A 13782-nucleotide genomic window follows, 5' to 3' on the forward strand; every position below is an offset into this window, starting at 1 on the left:
AAAATCTGAAGCCAGTGGTAAGCTCATAGAAAATGAATTTCCCCTGTATAACCTATAAATGAACCCTATTGTACCCTCCTGACCAGTGTCTTTCATTGGATTGAGCGTATTAAATGCTCCTGCTCAATAACTGCCCCAACAAGAGACTGGCAGGGAACCTCCGGCATAGTGACCATTCAGGTCCAGACCATCCCAGGCCTTTGTCTGGCACAGCTGTCCTTTCCTCCCACAGACTGGCAGATTGCCCTCACCAAAAATGGCCTCCCCACTGCCACCTCCCCATCATGTGACCGGCGCCCGGCAGCCCCCTGTACGGATACGCACGGAGGGTTGGTGAAGACTGTTTTGTATTTGCTCCCACAATGCATTGTGCGCTCCGCGGGAAACCAAAATGGCGAAGGTGTGTAACCGAACCGGGCCGTTAGTTGGGTCTGTGTAGAGCGGAGCCGCCGGCCGGAGCCATCGCCTCTCCCGCCCGCCCCGGTCCGCCGACTGAGCCGCTGGAAGCGTTGACTTGTGTTTTCGCTGTGGGGGGCGCTCTGCACCACTTTAGTGACCGAATGAGGTGAGTGTGGCCCGGGGGGATGGGAGCTCCGGCCTCCTGTGGGCTCAGCGGCCTCCTCCCGGGGTAAAGAGGGCCAGCAGGCCGGACTACATCCACCCGTCCATTGTCGGCCTCCACAAGAGGACCTGTCACCGGTGGGCTCAAAGCCCATTGTTCCTCAAATGAATGGTGAGGGCTCCTTTCATATCAGGAAGATGGGCCACACCTTCACAGAGCCTTCTAGAACAGGCCTCCCCAATGTGGAAGAACCATTCAAATCAACCTCCAGGTCTGGGGGACCCCTCCCTGATGATAATGGCTCCAGGTATGTTAGTGTGAGCAGTGAGGCCTCCTTCACACACGGTGTACAGTTCTCCTCGCCCACTGAGGGCCGCGTTTACCCGCACTGGGATACAATACACTGGTGTTCTGTGCAGGCAGTCCCATTGTCAGTTGGGGCACAGCGGCTGCATGGACACAGCCACTGCTCCCAGTATGACATCCATGCGGGTGTACGGCCCCCAACGCACCCAGCACATCAGTGCTTTCGTGTTCTAGTTTACTGCGATGTCAATAGGCTGCTCAGCACTGCTACGCTGGACCCCACAGCCTCTTCTCCCCCCGTACGCCGGACCCCACAGCCTCTTCTCCCCCCCCCCCGTACGCTGGACCCCACAGCCTCTTCTCCCCCCGTACGCCGGACCCCACAGCCTCTTCTCCCCCCCCCCCCCCCCCCCCCGTACGCTGGACCCCACAGCCTCTTCTCCACCCCCGCTTGAGGTGTAAGGTGCCAGCAGCAGCACACTGGAGGTGTAAGGTGGGCAGGAGGGTGCCAGCAGGTCCACCCACGGCCCAAATGTCTTCCCTTCCCTGGTGAAATCTGCTCCATGTATAGCCAACGTAAGAGTTGCAAGTTCAAAGCAGTATTAACCACTTAAAGTGAAGCTCTGCTCTGTCAATAGGCTGCTCAGCACTGCTACGCTGGACCCCACAGCCTCTTGCCCCCCCCCCCCGGACGCTGGACCCCACAGCCTCTTCCCCCCCCCCCGTACGCTGGACCCCACAGCCTCTTCCCCCCCCCCCCCCCGTACGCTGGACCCCACAGCCTCTTCCCCCCCCCCCCCGTACGCTGGACCCCACAGCCTCTTCTCCCCCCCCCCGTACTCTGGACCCCACAGCCTCCTCCCCCCTGTACACTGGACCCCACAGCCTCTTCTCCCCCCCCCCCCCCGTACGCTGGACCCCACAGCCTCTTCTCCCCCCCCCCCCGTACGCTGGACCCCACAGCCTCTTCTCCCCCCCCCCCCGTACGCTGGACCCCACAGCCTCTTCTCCCCCCCCCCCCCCCGTACGCTGGACCCCACAGCCTCTTCTCCCCCCCCCCCCCCGTACGCTGGACCCCACAGCCTCTTCTCCCCCCCCCCCCCCGTACGCTGGACCCCACAGCCTCTTCACCCCCGTACGCTGGACCCCACAGCCTCTTCACCCCCGTACGCTGGACCCCACAGCCTCTTCTCCACCCCCGTACGCTGGACCCCACAGCCTCTTCTCCCCCCACACGCTTGAGGTGTAAGGTGCCAGCAGCAGCACACTGGAGGTGTAAGGTGGGCAGGAGGGTGCCAGCAGGTCCACCCACAGCCCAAATGTCTTCCCTTTCCTGGTGAAATCTGCTCCATGTATAGCCAACGTAAGAGTTGCAAGTTCAAAGCAGTATTAACCACTTAAAGTGAAGCTCCAGTCAAACCTACAAAAAATTAAATTTAGCAGCTATAAAAACTGTAGCTGCTAACTAGAGAAAAAAAAAGTCACTCACCTGTCCCATGATCCAGCCATGTATGTTTCGCTGGCTGTCCTCGCTCCCCTGCATCAGCATTTGAAGGGTGGGCACCTGGCTGTGACAGCTTGCGGCTTCACAGCCGGGTGCCCACTGCGCATGTGTGAGTAGCGCTGCGCATGGTGAATGGTCCCGTAGTCGTCTGGGACCTGTCGTGTCCCAGGAGACTACAGGGAAGGAAAGGAGGACCACTTCCAATCACCTAGGTGGTCACAATGGAAGTGGGAGCGGGTACCTGTAAAAGCCCCATTCATTTACTGATATCTATATCTATATATATATATATATATATATATATATATATATATATATATATATATATATATATATATATATATATATATATATATATATATATATATTATTTTTTTTTTTTTTTTTTTTGGTTCATGTGTAACAGTTGGGTTTTTCCTTTTTGCTAGAAAATCACTTAAAACCCTCAAATGTTGTGGTTTTTATTTCTTTACCTCTTCACTCCAACTGTATGCAGATATGCAGGCTCTCGGCAGCTGGGCCTTGACACGGAGCAGCTGCATATTTTTGTACCAAAAGTAAACAAACACACTAAGAGCACGCGCCCTGTGCTCTCCCGGCACGTTTACTAGCACTTTACGGAAATGTCCTGATCAGTATTTGCGATCAGGACCTTTCTGATCATGTGACTGCAAACCCTGCCCTGCCTCCCAGCAGCACAAACTCCTTAAAGGGCTGGGAAGTGCCAGCGCCAAAGGATTAAAGCAGAGGCCCTAGAGAATAAGTTGGTGGGCTTTACAATTTTTGTATGTCACATAGTATTTGTGCTGCGTTTTTTTGAAACGGAGTTTGTGGAAAAATACACTTTTTTTTTTTTTTTTTTTTCTTCATACAAATGCAGGAAAACACAATATATAACCCATTTATTTGTAAAGTATAAAAGATGATGTTACGCCATGTAAATAGATACTAGACATGACCTGGTTTAAAATTTAACTCACCTGTACAATGGCGACAAACGGCTCTTCTGAGTCTGCCCCCCTAAGCAAGTAGCAAGTCGTTTGCTAAGGGGGATAGATACTTGGGGTTGATCCCATGCAGGGCTGCATGCATTTTGTGATGCCCATGGTGTGGCTTGACCACGGTGGGGGGGGGGGGGGGGGGGATGCATTAAATTAAGAAAAATAAAACTACTTTAAACCTATTGGGCTATTAAATTTCCTAGTTTGTAGAATGCTCTTTTTTTTTTTTTTTTTTTAATTTAACCTGAGAGGCCCAATGATTTCTGATCTAATCTATATGAGCAGGGTGAAATCTGCTTTGTTGTGCAAAATGTAAGAGGTTGATTGCATATGTCTGTATTCCAACTCATTTTACACAAACTTTTTTTTTTTTTTTTGTCTGCTAGCAGCTAAAGAGTTAATTGGGTCAGACAGGGTAAATGTCTTTGTGGACAGCAGCACCTCTTTGTGTTTTTGTGAGCCATGCTTTGTTCTGCCTTTGTCAAAGGCAAGTTCTCCTTTCATTTATACAGTTTCAACTTCTACTGGTGGAGGTGCTTTTCCTGACAGCAGTATAGCAGATAACAGTTGCTTCTAAATTTGTGACAATTTGTAAACACAGGAAACTAATACAATAGAATAAAACACACATGCATAAATTACACATTTGTTGGCTCTCCACATGATTTGATGCAAATATCACAGACCAATTTTAGGCAGGAAATCTTTATGGTTTTGGACAGTTAAGATGTTTAGTTACATTTTTTTTATATCGCAGTGGTGCTGAAAAAGAAAAGGGTAGTAAACGTGTGTGTGTGTGTGTGTGTGTACACTGCTCAAAAAAAATTAGAGGAACACTTTGTAAACACATCCGATCTCAATGGGGGGGAAAAAAATCTCATGCTGGATATCTATACTTTTATGGACTGGGTAATGTGTTAGGAACGTAAGGATGCCCCATCATTTGAATTCAGCCCTCTGTAGGTTGATTATTTTTCATTTCCATCAAAGACACCCCAAAAATCAAAGTGAAAAAATGATGCAGCAGGCTAGTCCATTTTGCTGAATTTCATTGCAGCAACTCCAAAATGGTACTCCGTTGTTTTGTATGGCCCCCACGTGCTTGTATGCATGCCTGGCAACGTTTGTGCATGCTCCTAATGAGACAACGGATGGTGTCCTGGGGTATTTCCTCCCAGATCTGGACCAGGGCATCACAGAGCTCTCCTGGACAGTGACCAAAACATTCAGTGGTACCAATTCCTTCATCCTCCAGGAACTGCCTGCATATTCTTGCCACATGAGGCTGGGCAATGTCATGCCCCAGGAGGAACCCAGGACTCGTTGCACCAGCGTAGGGTCTGACAATGGGTCCAATGATTTCATTCAAATAGCCAATTACAGTCAGGGTGCCATTGTCTATCCTGTAGAGGTTGTGCGTGCCTCCTTGGATATGCCTCCCCAGACCATCACTGACCCACCACCAAAACAGTCATGCTGAACGGTGTTACAGGCAGTATAACGTTCTCCAGACCCTTTCACATATATCACATGTGCTCAGGGTGAACCTGCTCTCGTCTGTGAAAAGCATAGGACGCTAGTGGCGGACCTGCCAATTCTGGCGTTCAATGGCAAATTCCAATCGAGCTCGACAGTGCTGGGCAGTGAGCACAGGGCCCACTAGAGGACATTGGGCCCTCAGGACACCCTCATGAAGTCTGTTTCTGATTGCATGGTCAGACATTCACACCAGTGGCCTGCTGGAGGTCATTTTGTAGGGCTCTGGCAGTGCTCATCCTGTTCCTCCTTGCACAAAGGAGCAGATACCGGTCCTGCTGGTGAGTTAAGGACCTTCTACGGCCCTGTCCATCTGTCTCCTAGGATCTCCATGCTTTTGAGACTGTTGGGAGACACCGCAAACCTTCTGGCAATGGCACATATTGATGTGCCATCCTGGAGGAGTTGGACTGCCTGTACAACCTCTATAGGGTCCAGGTATTGCCTCATGCTACTAGTAGAGACAATGACCCTAGCCAAATGCAAAACTAGTGAAAAACGGTCAGAAAAGATGAGTAGGGAAAAAAATGTCAGTGGCTTCCACCTGTAAAACCATTCTTGTTTTGGGGGTCATCTCATTTCATCTGTTTATTGATTTAACACCAAAGCAGATGAAACTGATTAAAACCCCCCTCTGCTACTTAACTGACCAGATCAATATCCTAGGAGATTAATTGACTCCATGCTGTACTCTGATTAAAAAGTGTTCTGTGTATGTGTTGGGACACCCCTCCAAATCATTGGATTCAGGTGTTCCGATCATCTCCATGGCCACAGGTGTATAAAATCAATCGCCTAGTCATGCAGACTGCTTCTACAAACGTGTGAAGGAACGGGTTGCTCTCAGGAGTTCAGTGACTTCAAAGATTGGTACAGTGATAGGCTGCCACCTGTGCAAGAAGTCCATTCGTGAAATTTCCTTGCTACTAAATATTCCACGGGCAACTGTTAGTAGTATTATAACAAAGTGGAAGCAACTGGGAACAGCAACTCAGCCATGAAATGGTAGGCCATGTAAAATGACAGAGTGTGTTCAGCGCATACTGAAGCACACAGTGTGCAGAAGTAACTCTGTAGAGTCAATAGCTAAAGAGCTCAAAACTTTGTGTGGCCTTCAGATTAGCACAACAACCGTGCATAGAGAGTTTCATGAAATGGGTTTCCATGGCGAAGCAGCTGCATCCAAGCCTTACATCACCAAGTGCAATGCAAAGCGTCGGATGCAGTGGCGTAAATCACACCGCCACTGGACTCTAGAGCAGTGGAGACATGTTCTCTGGAGTGACGAATTGCGTTTCTCTGTCTGGCAATCTGATGGACATGTCTGGATTTGGCGGTTGCCAGGAAATTGGTATTTTCCTGACTGCATTGTGCCAAGTGTAAAGTTTGGTGGAGGGGGGATTATGGTGTGGGGTCATTTTTTCATGTGTTGGGCTTGGCCCCTTTGTTCCAGTGAAGGGAACTCTTAAGGTGTCACCAAGACATTTTGGACAATTTCATGCGCCCAACTTTGTGGGAACAGTTTGGGAATATCCCCTTCCTGTTCCAACATGACTGCGCACCAGTGCACAAAGCAATGTCCATAAAGACATGGATGAGCGGGTTTTGGGGTGGAGGAACTTGACTGGCCTGCACAGAGTCCCGATCTCAACCTGACAGAACATCTTTGGGATGAATTAGAGCGGAGACTGCAAGCCAGGCCTTCTCGTCTGACATCAGTGCCTGACCTCACCAATGTGCTTCTGGAAGAATGGTCAAATATACAGATAAACACACTCCTAAACCTTGTAGACCGCCTTCCCAGAGGAGTTGAAGCTGTTATAGCTGCAAAGGGTGGGCCAACTCAATATTGAACCCTACAGACTAAGACTGGGATGCCATTAAAGTTCGTGTGCATGTAAAGGCAGGCATCCCAATACTTTTGGCAATATACTTTTGGAAGAATGGTCAAACATTCCCATAGACACACTCCTAAACCTTGTAGACCGCCTTCCCAGAGGAGTTGAAGCTGTTATAGCTGCAAAGGGTGGGCCAACTCAATATTGAACCCTACAGACTAAGACTGGGATGCCATTAAAGTTCGTGTGCATGTAAAGGCAGGCATCCCAATACTTTTGGCAATATACTTTTGGAAGAATGGTCAAACATTCCCATAGACACACTCCTAAACCTTGTGGACAGCCTTCCCAGAAGAGTTGACGCTGTACTGTTATAGCTGCAAAGGGTGGGCCAACTCAATGTTGAACTTTATGGACGAAGACTGGGATGCCATTAAAGTTCATGTACGTGTAAAGGCAGGCATCCCAATACTTTTGGCAAGTGTGTGTCCTGGAAGCTGATTGGTTTCTATGCAGAAGTGAGCCTGATTTTGCGCACTCCAGCTTTAGTAAATTAACCCCAGGTATAGATGATATATTATTTTTTATTTTTTTTTTTAATGCTGTGATTTCATCTTTTTTTATCTTTTGGATTAGGTAAGTATATAAAGGTGAGGATGGTAACTGGGGTATTTTTTACATTAATGCATTCCCTGCATTAAGGTAAATGCTATGGCTTTAGAACTATGTTCAGTTATACTTTAAAGGATAAGTTCACCTTTACAAAAATATATTACATTTTATTTGCAGGTAAAAAAAATATGCCTTTTTATTATTTTTTCTTTTGAGTCTGTAAAGCATCTGCTCATCACTGGTGTATACCATGGTCCTGCAGACTGTGTAGCTGTCTGCCCGTACTTCCGATACAGGCAGGCAGTTACACAATGGCAGGAAGCTCCGTGAACCACCTAGAGTGCCTAACGGCGCTCTGGTAGCTTATTGAGAACTACAAGCGGATGTCTGAACTTGTAGTATTCCCATTTGCAGAATACTGTGAATGAATGACCAATGCATTATTTATTTATTTATTTTTTCAGATTGTGACAGCTGGTGAAGAAGATCCCTCACTAGTTGTCAGAACCAGGGATTTGGGGGGGGGGGGGGGGAGTTGAGGTCAGCATAGAACTCTCTGAATGTAGGTGGAGCTCTGCACAGTTGCGTTGTTTTAGAATTGTGACAGCGAGTGTGGGGAGTGGATCTCTTGCCCGCTGTCAAAATGAGGGATCAGCTCAGGGTGCCGACAGGAGCTTTAGGAACTGTTGCACCCTGAATATGGGTGTAACACATTTTAATAAAGGTGTACTTATCCTTTTCAGTGGTACTTTTGGGGAAGAGCATGGCTCCGCAAGACATCAGATTAAAGAAAAAAAAAAACACGTCCCAACAAGATGGCCAGTAATGCTGGGATTAGCATGTCATTGTTACCAAGCCCTTTCATTTGCTGTAGCAGAACGTCCCATTATAATCGATTCACTTTTCCTAAATGTTCAATTCACTTGTTACTTGGCTGCCTAAATGTTTTATTTTCCAACTTTAATTTGTGTACTTTTTAAATGTATTTTGGGATGCTCTTGGTAATGCTGTGGTTTTTTATTTATTTATTTTTTTGTTTTTATTTTATTTTTTAAGAGACGCAACTGCTGCAGGCAAGTCACTGGTCCTTAAAAGATCCCCTTTCCGGCAGAATAAGAAGGCCTCAGAGTCTTTAACAAAATCATCTATTCGGCATGGACAGAAACCCAAGAGACAAGTTTGTAAATTTGAAGATGGTCAAGATGTCCTAGCAAGATGGTCAGATGGATTATTTTATCTTGGAACTATCAAAAAGGTAATGACACTGCCTTTTTTATATGTAGCATGACATGACTGACAGCTCACTAGTCACCGCTTTTGAGATCCTTGTGAATTATGATGCATTTGTGGGTCTAGGATGTGCAGAAATTTTGATAGCCTAGGCTTGGCCTTCTGCATGATGGATGAAGGAGAATATGGCACGCCTCAAGGGTAAAAAAATGTGCTATCAATGGTCAGATGGGAAATGATCATGGAGGTGTGAATGAATGAATAAAGCAAATTCTTTTAGAATGCTTTTAAAAAAGAGATTGGGGGTGGGGGGAGTTGCTTTACCCTCTTGCTGTCATACATCAGTGGCAGTGAGGTAATTTGGGTGTAAATGTGACAAGCCAACTGTCGGTTTCCAGGTGAAAGCCCAATCTCTTCCACAGACCCACAGTACTTTCCCCGGCTGTCATGTTTCCAGTGCTCCGCTCGGTTATTGTGGTTGTTGCTAGGTAGGGGGGAGGGAAACCAGTGAACTGCCGTTCTATTATCTCCTCCCAGATGGTAAGAACCCAGAAGCCATGAGGATTTCATCACTTCTGGATTCTGTCTGCTGTCTATTTCCCTGGCTGCAGTGACTGGGGAAGAAACTAATTGATTGTGACCTGCGCTCTATTGGCTTCATAAGAGGGCATGGGAAACATCAGGGGTCTAATTGGATGTCTTAATAAAGAGAACTTGACAAAGTAAATATGCTATCACATAGGGGCTATTGGTCCTCTGTGTGTTGGCACTAAATATAAGTGGGGTAAAAAAAAAAAATTAATGGTACACCCATACACAGACGTATGCAATTCTAAGGCTTGTACCTCCGCAACCTTAAAACGCGTGTTATTCAATTTTCTACTCTTGACACCTGGGTGGGCTAGGAACTCTTGATCCCAACACTGCACTTGCATACCTTAACTACAGATATTTTAAGCTTGCTCTTGCACTGAGAGAGATGCTGAAATGGTGTAGGCAGAGCTGCAGGCTGAACACCTTCCATGTCTGAGCTCCCAGGACACTTTGGAAAACTATTGAAAGTGCTAGTTCAGTGACCACCATGTTGATCTTCAGTACTTGGAATCCTACATCAGGAACCGGTGCAGAGATCAGTGGTTGTGGCTTTACTTGCTACATGCTTCTACTGGGTCAGTAAATCAGAAAATACTAAAACCAGAGACAGCTGGTCAACTAGCATGTTCAGGAGAAGGGCAGCTATGGCAGCCTTAGTATTTATATTCCTAGTATAGTTCCCATAAGCTTGACACGTTTTTGTTTTTTTTTGTGTTGCAATCTTTGCATTTCACATCAACACGCATCATAAACATTTCAATGCAACACAAAATGCTGGGTAATGCATATGCTGCATTACTATTTGTTTTTTAGTTGAAATTACAGGGATAGTGGTTCTCTCTGACTGGCCTCCCCTGACCTTTTTTGTCTTGGGACAGGGTAGTGGATCATGACCTTCCCTGTTCATCGCTCTGTGTAACCCAGAGCTCCCATCTGTTAGCAAATCCTGCCTCATATATATCTTGCATATATCGTTCTTGTTTGTATATTTCGGGTCATATGTGGAATCTGCCTACTCAATGTGTCGTGTATGTACTACCTGTACGTTTTTCATTCTTTTTCTTGATGCATACTGTATCTTTGTATTTATTTTTACTAAACCTTATTACAACCTTTTGTAAAAGAAATTTATGGGGGAAACACACAAAAACACAAAGGTGTGTAGGAGCTCCAACTGTATGATCAGACTCCATTTGGCATTGCTGAAAATTACTGTACTGGCAATTGCTAAAATGGATTGTTTGCTGTACAGAAGTAACCACTCTTCATTTGCAGTTTTATAAAGAGAGGAATTTTTGCATTTGGACAGGTGGGTTAAACCTAAACCATTTAATCAATATGTACCAGCTAGAAAAACAGAAATTTTCAAATGATTCCTACAGAACGCAGTCTTGATTGCAACAGCTTCATAGTGGTGTTTTTTTGTGCCTGTTGTAAGTTAATTGTTTTGTATGCAAAAATAATGCTTTATTTCTATTACAGATAGATAACATTCAGCAGAGCTGTTTTATATTATTTGAAGACGGCTCTAAATCGTGGGTACTTTGGAAGGACATTCAAACGGGTAAGCTTAGTAAGATGTATTGATTATCATTGACTTCTGTCATTCTACTGTTATCTACAATACAGCTACTGCTGCCAAATTTCCCTTGTACATATCTAACCCCCATTTGTTTAACCCGAAAAAGAAAGAAGCCACGTTGCTGCCAAATCTTTTTTCTTATTCCAAGGAAAAACTGGATTAGAAGTAATGCTGTCCACCAGAACCTTCACTGAAGCATTTCTCCCTGGGAGGGGCTTATTAATGATTAACCACTTCAGCTCTCACACCTCTACACCATCCATAGAAAAGAGTAATTTTTACATTTCTGCTGTGGGCCAAATGATTTAATAACTTGTTATTTAAAGCGGAACAAAAGTCCCTCTGTTAACAAAAAAAAAAAAATTGTAGGCAGGCTTTTATTGCCAAAGAGACATGCACTATCTTCTGCAATAAAATCCACCTGCCTACTCGCCATTTTCTCCAGTCTCCCAAGTGCTGGGATGAGGGCCTCCTGCACATGCACAGGAGTGACGTCATCTACTATTTGAACTATTTTTGTGTGAAAAAAAGTACACAAAAAAAACCCCCAATGCAGAGCCCCAAGGGATCGGTACAGGACCGTTTGGACAGGTAAGTATGGAGACTTTGACAACAAGTCTTAAAGTGGTACCAAACCCAGGACCCTGCATTCACTATATCTGCTCTCCCACAGTACATAAAACATGGAAATGCAATTATTTTAGTAAATATAAAGTGCTAAATACCTTTTTCTCAGCAGCAGTTAGAGCAGTCTTGTGACTTCAGCAGAGTACTAGTTAAAGCTTGTAGGAGGCGTTTTCTTTCTGCTCTAGGAGGATGTGAAAGTCTTGACCCTCTGTCTGAACAATGCTGATTGGCCCTGTGCTGATCACATGCACTCTTCCAAGGGGGAAAAAAACCTTTCTAGCAATACACGCCAAACTGAGCATGTGCATGTGACTACAGATTCAGTCTGTATCAGGTGGTCATTTTAAACAAGAGGGGCAGAGAAGAAAGGATCAAACAGCCTTTTTCCACAATGCAGAGGATTAACCCCTTAGGTTCCCCAGTGAGTATAACAAGCATGCTTTACTACATATACAGACTGATTTTACTGTTGTGGGTTTAGTAACACTTTAAACTTGTAATCCATATGTGTTTTTTTTTGTTTTTTGTTTTTTTGTTTTGTTTAGGACTAACAAGGCTCTCTTTTGGAGATATTTTCTTGCAAAAAATATATATATATTTTTTTTTATGAAATCCATAGACCAAAAAATTTTACTAAACTTTTCCCCACTTTTCTCAGTTTAAGAAAAAAAAAATTGCGCTTTGTAAAATGACACCAAAGCTATGATTCTGGTACAAAGCACTGAAAAGTTGATTACAAATAAAATTTAATGTTTTGGGGGTTGTTTTTGTTTTTCAACTTTTGTGTGGTATTGTGTTTTTTTTTTTTTTTTTTTTTTTTTTTTTTTTTATTTTGTGTGGGGGGACCAAAAATAGTTCACGTATTCATGGTTAGAGAAATGGAAATTAAAAAAAAAAAAGCACAGATAAAATGAGTATTGGGAGAAGCAGAAGAAAGCTCAATAGGGTAAACAAAGGGTTAATAAGGAGTTACCGGTAAATAGGAACACTTTTTTTTTTTTTTTTTTTTTTTTTTAAATATAGCGCCCCTATTACATGGGCATTGTCAAAACCAGTCTGGGATGAGGTGTGTTTATTTCATTTTGGCCGCTTGATGGCTCATACGCCTTGTCGCAACTTTGAGGTTTAATATTGCAGTGTGGCAAAAAAATGGTGTATTTCGCTTTCAGCAGGTGATACCGCCTGCTAACATGCCCCATAAAAGTGACTGGATGTTCTGCAGCCGCAGCTAACGAACATTGTTGCGACATGGAGAAGAATAATTTTGGTGTGAATCCCTCAAACGAGTGCAAGAGAGGCCGTACATAGTCCCCTAATAGCCTGCAAACTGCTGCTCACAAAACCATCCAATGTGGATGAAAGGGGCCTAATTGATCTCATATACAACTCAGAACTCATCCCTTTTGATCTGCAGGTGGAATGAAACCAAGTAGATACAAACCATTAACAATGTTGCTTTGCATTGCCCTATCCCATGCCTGTAAGTTTTTTGTTTCTGAAAGCAACATCCATTAGATGCTGTATTTACTTAGAAACTCTCTCCCTCCAACTTGCCAGCAATTCCTGACTTGTCAAAATGACAGGAATATCCATTAAGTGTGAGGGGTGGGGAGAAGAGGCAGAAGAAAAGGGCCAGAGACAGATGTTTTAACCACTTCCAGTTCGGACACTTTTACCCCCTTCTTGTCCAGCCTTTCAGTGCTATCACACTTTGAGAATTGCGTGCTCATGCAACACTGTACCCATATTAATTTTTTAGCATTTTTTTGAGACCGATTAAAGCTTAATTTTGGTGGTATTTATTCACCACTGGGATTTTTTTTTTTTTTGCTATATAAATAAAAGTGTTTTTCTTATAAAATTTTGCAAATAAATAATATTTCATCATAAATCTTGGCCAAAATTTATTTAGGTATGTTTTTAGTAAAAAAAATAACCCAAATTAGTTTATTACCAAAAATTATAATTTTTTTTTTTTTTTTTACATTTTCATTTTATTTTTTTTTTTCTTCATACTGTCACCCTAGCAGTACAGTGTCACCATGGTGACACTGTACTACTTGGGGGAGGTGATGATGATTTTTTTTTTATACTGATTTGCTTTTACACCCATAAAGGCTGTAAAAGCAATCATTTCTCCTTCTCTCTGGCTGCATTCTTGCAGACATTGAGAACTACTGTATGAGCTGTGATTGGCCACAGCTTGTCACATGGTACAAGGCTGTTGTGAATAGCCTTGTACCATGTGACTTCTGTGATCATTCACAGATTTCACACGTAGTAAGCAATGATGTCAGAAGTGACATCTTGCTTTACTACTCTGCATGTGATCACTGATTGGACCTTGCACAGAGGTCCCGTACGACGATCGGTGTTCCACTGTGTCCTGA

At 44.4% G+C, this 13782-nt stretch overlaps 1 protein-coding gene across 1 annotated transcript in view; it reads left to right on the forward strand.

Annotated features, from left to right (window-relative positions):
* The first annotated feature begins 349 nt into the window (after positions 1-349).
* The window catches only part of MTF2 (metal response element binding transcription factor 2), a 50242-nt gene continuing 36809 nt past the window's right edge, over positions 350-13782 (forward strand). The window contains exons 1-3 of the mRNA XM_089668954.1: positions 350-565; positions 8416-8614; positions 10666-10747. Of these exons, the coding sequence (XP_089525080.1) occupies positions 561-565; positions 8416-8614; positions 10666-10747 (286 nt within the window). The 5' untranslated portion in view covers positions 350-560. The remainder of the gene's footprint in view (positions 566-8415; positions 8615-10665; positions 10748-13782) is intronic.

The sequence above is a fragment of the Staurois parvus genome, unplaced genomic scaffold, assembly GCF_062004578.1.
Source record: "Staurois parvus isolate SC_StPar_1 unplaced genomic scaffold, SC_StPar_1.0 ptg000066l, whole genome shotgun sequence".
Taxonomy (NCBI): domain Eukaryota; kingdom Metazoa; phylum Chordata; class Amphibia; order Anura; family Ranidae; genus Staurois; species Staurois parvus.